Source organism: Uloborus diversus, chromosome 4 (genome assembly GCF_026930045.1).
Source record: "Uloborus diversus isolate 005 chromosome 4, Udiv.v.3.1, whole genome shotgun sequence".
In the NCBI taxonomy this organism is placed as follows: Eukaryota; Metazoa; Arthropoda; class Arachnida; order Araneae; family Uloboridae; genus Uloborus; species Uloborus diversus.
The window spans coordinates 31,198,249-31,207,080 of NC_072734.1; the positions used below are offsets into that span (position 1 = coordinate 31,198,249).

Below are 8,832 nucleotides of genomic sequence, written 5' to 3' on the forward strand. Positions count from 1 at the left end.
GTTTTTCTTTCATTGAAATTAGTCATGACGCAGGTTAAAAGAACTCAGCAGTTCCACTTTTTGCAGGTTTGAAAATTCTTCGTAATTCTGTTCATTTTGTCAAAATGTTACACAAGTAACCACATTACAACCATCAACTAAAACAAAACTAACTTTTATTAACATAAAACAAAATAAAATTTAAACCATAGGAATGGTTCATGCTGGTATTACAAGGGCCAGCGGCTCCCTTCAAAATCCACATCAATCAAATCGCAAAACCTAAAGCAATGTTTCAATTTAAACTTAAACTTAGGTTTGCTGTAAAAACTGGCGAGATATTTTCTCGCCAAAAGAAACTAAAAGGGAGATTCAACACACTCCCCCAGGATGAACAATTGAAATGTTCAGCAAAATTCAAATATTTAACTTTTTTTTTTAACATAATAACAATCAAACAAATTAACATACAGTAAAACCTGTAAAGTTGACCACCCTTGTAAGTTGACCACCTGTCTATGTTGACCGCTTTTGTCAGGAACGGAATTAGTCCTATCTGGTATAATGAAGGAAAACCTCTGTAACTTGACCACCTTTCTATCTTGACCACCTGTCTATCTTGACCACTAATGTACCCCAAATTTGGTTTGGAGTATTGTAAAAAACCCTTTGTAAGTTGACCACTTGGTTTATTTTTTAAAACTTATTGAAGCAAATTATTTTATTTTATTATACTTTTTTTTAATATCTTTCCAAGAATATTTTTGATGCCAAAGTAGGCCAAAGTAGTTTTAAATGTAGATCATCATGGTTATAAATGTATTAAATGTATATGAGAAAAAAAAAATAAGTGAAAATTTTGTTATTTTTGATTAGCTATGAATTTTTAGGAGCTATTAATATCAAAACACATTTTATAAACAATGTTTTTTTTTTGATCAATTTGCTGAAATTTTAAATTTACATGACACATTATACGTCATTCTGAGAAAATAACATCTAAAAATATTTGAATAACATTTTAAATTATTGTTTCAAAGTAATGTTAAACAATGAAAGTGAGTTGAATGGAAAGGGTGTCAATTAGTCAAAAAATGAATACAAGGTACAAGAAATGACAAAAAAAAAAAAAAAAAATCATTACCCCCTTTATAAGTTGACCACCTGTCTAAGTTGACCACCAAAGTACTGCACCGCAAGTGGTCAACTTACACAGGTTTCACTGTACTTACAAACTTGGTGTAAACTTCAAATGAATAACAACTAACTAAAATATATAACATTCTGAATTAGACATGAAATAACATAAAGTTCAATTTAAAAGTAAACAGAAATGACATTTTTATGCGGAATATTTTTTTTTTACTGAGTCACTGACTCAATATCAAGTTCTAAATTATACAGTAATTGAATAGGTCTCCTCACAACGCCTGAAGGCGTTCGAACAGCACAAGATCTAACTTTAGAGTCTCTGCCGAAAAAAAGATCTTTAACAACTCCTATTTTCCACATGTGTTTTGGAACCTTGTCTTCATAAACTATAACCACGTCTCCAATTTTGAATTTTGTAGGAGTATCTATTGGAACGATGCGATTTGCAGATCGAAGTTCCAGTAAGTACTCCGTTCTCCAACGCTTCCAGAAATGGTTTAAAATTTGATCTCTGTATCTCAATAATTTCGTGAGGGTCTTTTTGTTGGATTTTGGTTCTGCCACAGAAGGAATATCAGGAAAGAAATTTGGGCGCTTGCCTATCAGAAAATGAGAAGGAGTTAGGGGAAATGGCTCGTTAATTTCATCATACACGTAAGTTAAAGGTCTTCCATTTATAACAGCTTCGATCTCAGTGAGAGTGGTTTGAATCTCTTCATAGCTCAAGCAAGATCGTCCTAAAACTTTCTTCAAGGGCGTTTGGACAGAACGCACCATGCGCTCCCAAAACCCACCCCACCAGCTGGCTCTTGGTACAATAAATTTCCACACAATTCGGTTTTTAGTAAAATACTGTTGAACCTCAGCTTTGGAAATCTTACTCCAAATCTCCTTCAGTAAACTATCAGTTTTGATAAAGGTCTTGGCATTATCACTGTATACAATTTTACAGAGTCCTCTACGTGAAACAAATCTTTTGAAAGCTAAGATGAAGGTTTCAGTGCTGAGGTCAGATGCTACTTCCAGATGAACAGCTCTAGTAACTCCACAGGTGAAGAGCACAATGTAAGCTTTTTCCGGGCCCGATTTAGTTTTGATAAAAATAGGGCCGGCGAAATCAACAGCACAGGTCTCAAATGGGGGTGATTCAATTATCCTATCCTTCGGTAAAGGAGCAATTTCTTCTTTGCCAGGTCTAACTTTAAATCTTTTGCAAATAATGCAAGATTTCAGCACAGATTTAACATATTTCCTTCCTTTGATGATGTAATATGTTTCTCGAAGATGCGCCAAGGTTGTGGCTACTCCATAATGATAAACTTTTTCATAGGCCTGAAGAATTAGCAGTTTGGTGAATTGTTCCCCGCCCGGGAGTATCCAAGGATTTTTTTCCCTTAGAGGCAGATCAGATAAGCGAAGTCTTCCCGATAAATATAATAAACCATCTTCATCCAATTTAGGGTTTAAATTGTATAAAGGAGAATTTTTATTGATAGGTTCTTCCCATTTCAGTTCTTCAATCTCAAGAGTGAACACAATTTGTTGAGTTAACTTTAACCAATATTTTTCCGATTTTGAAATTTCTGCAGTAGTAAGCTCACCTGACAGCTTAGTCTTTTTCTTATTAATGTTATTAAGGAATCTGAAAATCCAAGCGTCGATGTTGTATACACGATTAAGTTTACTAAATTTTCCTAAATCCAGCAATGGTTCTGTAAGTAATTTAACATTGCAGGAAAACTGAATAGAATTTAATTTGGACCTCTTTTCAATCAAATAATCATTATTGCTGGGAAGAATGTCATGCTTCGGCCACCTTTCTTTAGGCATTGATAACCAATCTGGACCTTCAAACCATAATGTATTTTCTACAAGACTAGTTAAACTTTCCCCTCTGGTCAACAAATCTCCAGGATTGGCTTTCCCTGGAGTAAAACTCCAAATTCTGGGGTTAGTCAAAGACTGTATTTCTTCTACCCTATTTGCCACAAATGGCTTCCAGTTTATCGGTGAACCCTTTATCCAATGTAGCACGACAATGGAATCTGACCAAATATGGACATCTAAAACATGAGAACTAAAAACAGTTTTTAAATATTTGCACATCCTAGCAGCTATTATCGCACCCATAAGTTCGAGGCGAGGGATTGTCAAACGTTTTATAGGGGAAACCCTACATTTTGCCCAAACAAGACTGGTCCGAATTTCATTATAATTTTTGGCACATCGAAAATATGCAACAGCACCATAAGCCTTAGGACTTGCATCAGAAAAAATGTGAAGTTCTATGGTATCAAAATTTTCTAAACCCCCCGGAAAATATTTACGAGGTATCTCAAACTTGGGTAAATGATCAATTTCTGAACACCAACTTTCCCACTCGTATTTTAGATCATTAGGTAAGTTTTCGTCCCATCCTATACCTCGCTGCCAAGTTTCTTGCAACAAACTTTTCATCCTAACAGTAAATGGTAAAAGAATTCCAAGAGGATCAAATATCTTTAGAACAGTTTTCAAAACAACGCGTTTTGAAGGATTGATTTTACAATCCTCGCGTAAGTCTGGAACGTCAAAATGCAAGCTATCAGAATTGGTATTCCATAGTAAACCCAAGATCTTTAAGGTATCATTACGAAGTTCAGCTGTTTCACACATTCCCTTTTCTTCCCACAATTTTTGAAGTTTTACGGAATTAGTATTAAATTTCCGCAAATTCATTCCAGCTTCTTTAAAAATATCTGAAGCTGTCGATGATATGTAATACACTTCTTTATCAGATTTCGCACCAGATATCAAATCATCTACATAAATGGATGAATCCAAAATATTAACTACTTGGGGATGATTTTCATATTTTTTAATATGATGCTTGATCGTAGAAGCCAAAATAAAGGGGGAACAGCTTACCCCAAAAGCCGCCCTCGAAAATCTCATAAATTTTAATTCACCCCTTTCGTTACTAAACCATATAAATTTCAGGTAATTCCTGTCCTCTTCCGCAATTCCAATTTGCAAAAAAGCCTTTTCTAAATCGGCGCAAAATGCAACATTATGTTTCCTAAAACTAAGTATTATATCAAGAACGTTTGGATTAAGATTAGGTCCGGGGAATAAACAATCATTCAAAGAATTTAAATGTTTCTCCTTTGAAGAAGCATCAAACACCATTCTAACTTTGCAGGTTACCTTATCCTCTCTTACTACTGGTCTATGAGGCATGAAATAACTATTTTCGATTTTTGAATCAGAACATGGTTCTATAACCCCATTACGTTCCTGTTCCAAAACAATAGCTTTATAACTATCAAATAAATTAATGTCCTTTTCAAGTTTTCTACTTAAATCGTCAAAGCGATTTCTTGCAATTCTGAAATTATTCGCAACTTTAGACTTATCTTCTTTCCATAATAAAGAAGTTTCGTATCTGTTATTTACAAACTTTAAGTTAGATTCAAATTTATCAATTATTTCCTTTTCTACTTCTGAAACATTTTCCCTAGATTGCATAATCCCGAGTGACTCCAATTCCCACAAAAATCTTAAGCTTTCGAGCTCATTATCAGGGCTTAGCTTGCTACTTACGACTGAGAAACTACAAACAGATTTTCTTTCCCCTTTCATTGACCCATCCTCTACAAAACCGCAAAGCGAGTACCCCAACAAACTATCACACAGAAAGAGTGATTTTGTTAACTTTTCAACCGGTCCATAACAGATTTGGTAAAAATAATCCGCACCAATTAATAACTCGATTTGAGAACCACCTACGGTATCACAACTCGAAAACTTGTATGACACTAGTTTAGTCATAACTTCTTTGCTAAGTGGTGGGGAGTGAATACTAACACTCGAAACCACATCTCTTACTAACGCTTCAATATGAATACAACGCGATTTATCATCTACATGAGATAACTTCAACTCAACGACATAAAAATTTTTAATTTGCGGTTTAAAAGCTCCAAATGAAAATATCTGAAGTCTTTCTTGCCTTAAAACTGGAGGGTTTAATTCTGAAATTAAATTTTCTGTGACATAAGTTTTTTGACTTCCCGTGTCATAAAGAATTAAAGACAATTTAGAATTCGAATCAGATTCCACCTTAGCGCATGAAGTTTGCAAAATTACCTCTTTAGTATTTACATTAGTAATATTTTTTCGACAATGAGAAACTGAAGTAATAATTGATTCTCCCCCAGTATCTCTGTTTACATTTGCGGGTTTGAAAGTTTTATTGGTACAAATTGATGTGTGATGAAAGTTACCATTGCATATTTTGCAGCTCTCAGTTTTAAATTTGCAATTTGAGGATAGGTGATATTTACGAAAACAAACATAACATCGCCCAGTCTTCCGCAATTTTTCACGTTTTTCAGAAATAGGCTTCGACTTGCATGATTTCGAATCATGTTCTGTTGAATCGCAAAATATACAAACACTTTTTGAATTTGTAGTTAATTTAGAAGTCGTGGGAATATCCCATTTGTAATTACTAGTCAGCTGTTTATTTTTTTCTTTTTTACTACTTGAAGAATATTTTTCAGAATTCTGCAGATGAATTGTTGCTTCTCGAGATTGAACTTCATTTTTTAAAAATGTTAGAAGTTCATCGATGTCCATATCTGGCATACTTGACCGTTTACGATTGAAATCCAGGGCCATTTCAGTTGGAATTAATTTCAATAAAATAGGTGCAAGCAAGTGTCCGTAACTACCGGATGTAACACCGAGGGAGTTTAAATTTCGAATTTGAACTTCAACATTATCATAAAGTTCCCTTAAGTCCCTTATGTGATAGGAATTTTTCACTGGTTTTAAATTTAACAGCTTACTCATATGCGCATTAATGACTAAATCATTTCTACCATATCTGTTTTTCAACAAATCTACAGCTGATTTGTAATTTTCTGCCGTAAGTGAAAATCCAGCAACAGCATTATAAGCGCTGCCACCAAGTAGAGATTTCAAATATGAAAATTTGTCGATAGGAGATAAACTTTTGTTTTTATCAATGGCATTAGAAAATTGGCCCCAAAATTCCAACCAGCAACTGCTGTCCCCATAAAACTTATGTATGGTAAGTTTAGGAAGTTTCATACAACGCTCAATTTTGAAGGATTGAGAATTACTTTCATCTTTCGAGATTGATGACTCAAACAATTCCTTTTGACTTTCAGCAGCACGTTCATTTAAAAACTTAGTAATCTTGTACCGAAATTCTATTATTCTTTCGCTATAATGTTCAGAAGTTTCTATTTCATTTTCAAATTCTGACTCGGCAGTCAGATCTTGGATATCCGAATTTAATTTTTTCAAGCAGTCGTACTTTTCATTTAATTGGTCTTTATAAATACTTAAAAGATCAATTTTCTGCTCTGCTGCGATTTCCTCACTTTCTAGTGCTGTATCTATTTTGTTACACAGTTTAGAAGTCTGTGTTCTTAAACCTCCGCGTTTCTTCTTTAGGATTTCTAATGTACTTGTCATTTTCATTCAATGCAATATTTACAACAGGTATAATAATAAACTGAGCTTACCTGTGTAAATTTCAAGACTTTTCAGATTCAGCTGATCACAATATCAAATCCTGTCACGGACGCCAATAAAAGAACTCAGCAGTTCCACTTTTTGCAGGTTTGAAAATTCTTCGTAATTCTGTTCATTTTGTCAAAATGTTACACAAGTAACCACATTACAACCATCAACTAAAACAAAACTAACTTTTATTAACATAAAACAAAATAAAATTTAAACCATAGGAATGGTTCATGCTGGTATTACAAGGGCCAGCGGCTCCCTTCAAAATCCACATCAATCAAATCGCAAAACCTAAAGCAATGTTTCAATTTAAACTTAAACTTAGGTTTGCTGTAAAAACTGGCGAGATATTTTCTCGCCAAAAGAAACTAAAAGGGAGATTCAACACAGGTAATTTTTACGCAAGTCGATCATTTTAACTCACTGTTTATTGCTATATCTGTATGTTTAATGCGGAACATACGTCTGCAAGTCGCAGGTTCGAAATAAAACTGAAGGATGGTATGACAAAGAACGTATAACATAAACGATTCTATGCATTGCAATGATAAAAACAAATGCACAGTTACAAGGACGAAAAATGTTTATTGCGTCATTTTCTTTAAAGACAGTCAAAAAAAAGTATGAACTAAAGCATACAAATGACAAGTTTCTGAGCTCATTTTGTGATACATGACAAGGGTAAATTTTGATCATTACCGATTTTTGTTAAAGTTTTTGTTTTTTCAAAGTTATACATTTTATTTCGAATTTTACAACTCAGTAAATGCTTATTACTTCTTTAACAAAAATAAAAACTACTTTTTATGCTTTAAAAATTAGAAAACAAAAAGTGATTGTGAAGTAAAAAATATAACAAAACAAATATTTATAAACCAAACAATAATATTGTAATTATCATATTTTCGAGCCAAAACTCATTTAAAGAGAAAAACTCTAAATTCATTTCATCTTCAGACAAAAGGCGAAGAAGAAAATGAAATATTCTTAAAAAAATATTATAAACAATTTTTAAAACCCATGAAAGAAGAAGAAAGTGTAAAGGTGATTTTTTTTTAATTACAAGCAGAACAGAAATTGTGAAGTTTTAAATGAAGCGTATTCGAGGTAAAATTAACTTAAAGAGAGAAATTCCAAATTTATTTATACTTTGCATGTTCTTACATTTGCGTTACAGCCAGTTATAAAATCTGGTATCCTGAATTCGAGATTATACTGAAAATATACTGTTTGATCACCGTCTACTGTATTTTTTTACGCATACATTTATCACACAGTTCAAAGTAACAGTAGGTGACTTAGACACAACTTTGAATCAGGGTGGTTATAATTATTATTTCATAATTTTTTATACCTATACTCTACTTCGGGAGTTTTTCTTCAGTTTCCTGGAAATAGATGCAATAACGTAATAAACGAGCTGATGTGTGCATCACATGACTTCCTTTTAATCTAATTTTTATGTAATTTCCCCATTATTGGCAATTTTAATGTGATTCAATAGTTTACTCTCTAAATATCACCATCAATGGCCAAATCGAAACCAGATTAAAAAAAAAAAAAACACGTCAAATTTGTCGCCAAGTTGGCGACGAAACTTGGCGAAAAAAAGACTGGCGATATATCGCCAAGTGTCCGCCATATTATAACACCACTTGACTAAACACCGAAGTTGACAATGATTCCCCCCAAAAAGGGGCAAAATACCCCTTTAAAAACACCGAAATGCAACCAAAAGGGGAGGTGCACAACTACACCCCACTAGGAGTCTACGTACCAAATTTCAACTTTCTAGGACATACCGTTCTTGAATTATGCGACATACATCCGCACATACGCACATACATACACACATACGTACATACGGACGTCACGAGAAAAGTCGTTGTAATTAACTCGGGGAATGTCAAACTTCGGGTTTTTATACATTCTTAGGCACTTATCTGCGTGTGGTCGGGTTGAAAAAAAGTTTAACATTAATTCGAGGGTGAGCAAAATGGAAATTCAGGCCGAATTTCGAGTGAAATTTTTTTTCGCGAATACAATACTTCCTTTTTTGTAAAAGGAAGTAATAAAAATGAGTGGGGAAGTAAAAATTGAGAAACTGGGGAACAAAGTTCCTCTAAATTTTTGATACCGATGCACTATTTCAGGGGTTTTTCT

The 8,832-nt window shown here is 33.6% G+C and overlaps 1 protein-coding gene across 1 annotated transcript; it reads right to left on the reverse strand.

The window, feature by feature from the left end:
- Positions 1-1,341: 1,341 nt before the first annotated feature.
- Positions 1,342-3,786, reverse strand: LOC129220001 (uncharacterized). The gene has a single exon (XM_054854327.1). It carries the CDS (start codon positions 3,784-3,786, stop codon positions 1,342-1,344), a length of 2,445 nt encoding a protein of 814 aa, XP_054710302.1.
- Between the last annotated feature and the right edge of the window lie 5,046 nt (positions 3,787-8,832).

Coding starts and splice junctions, on each gene's coding strand:
- LOC129220001 (XM_054854327.1), bottom strand. CDS start 3,786: ATGTGTGAAACAGCTGAACTTCGTAATGATACCTTAAAGATCTTGGGT.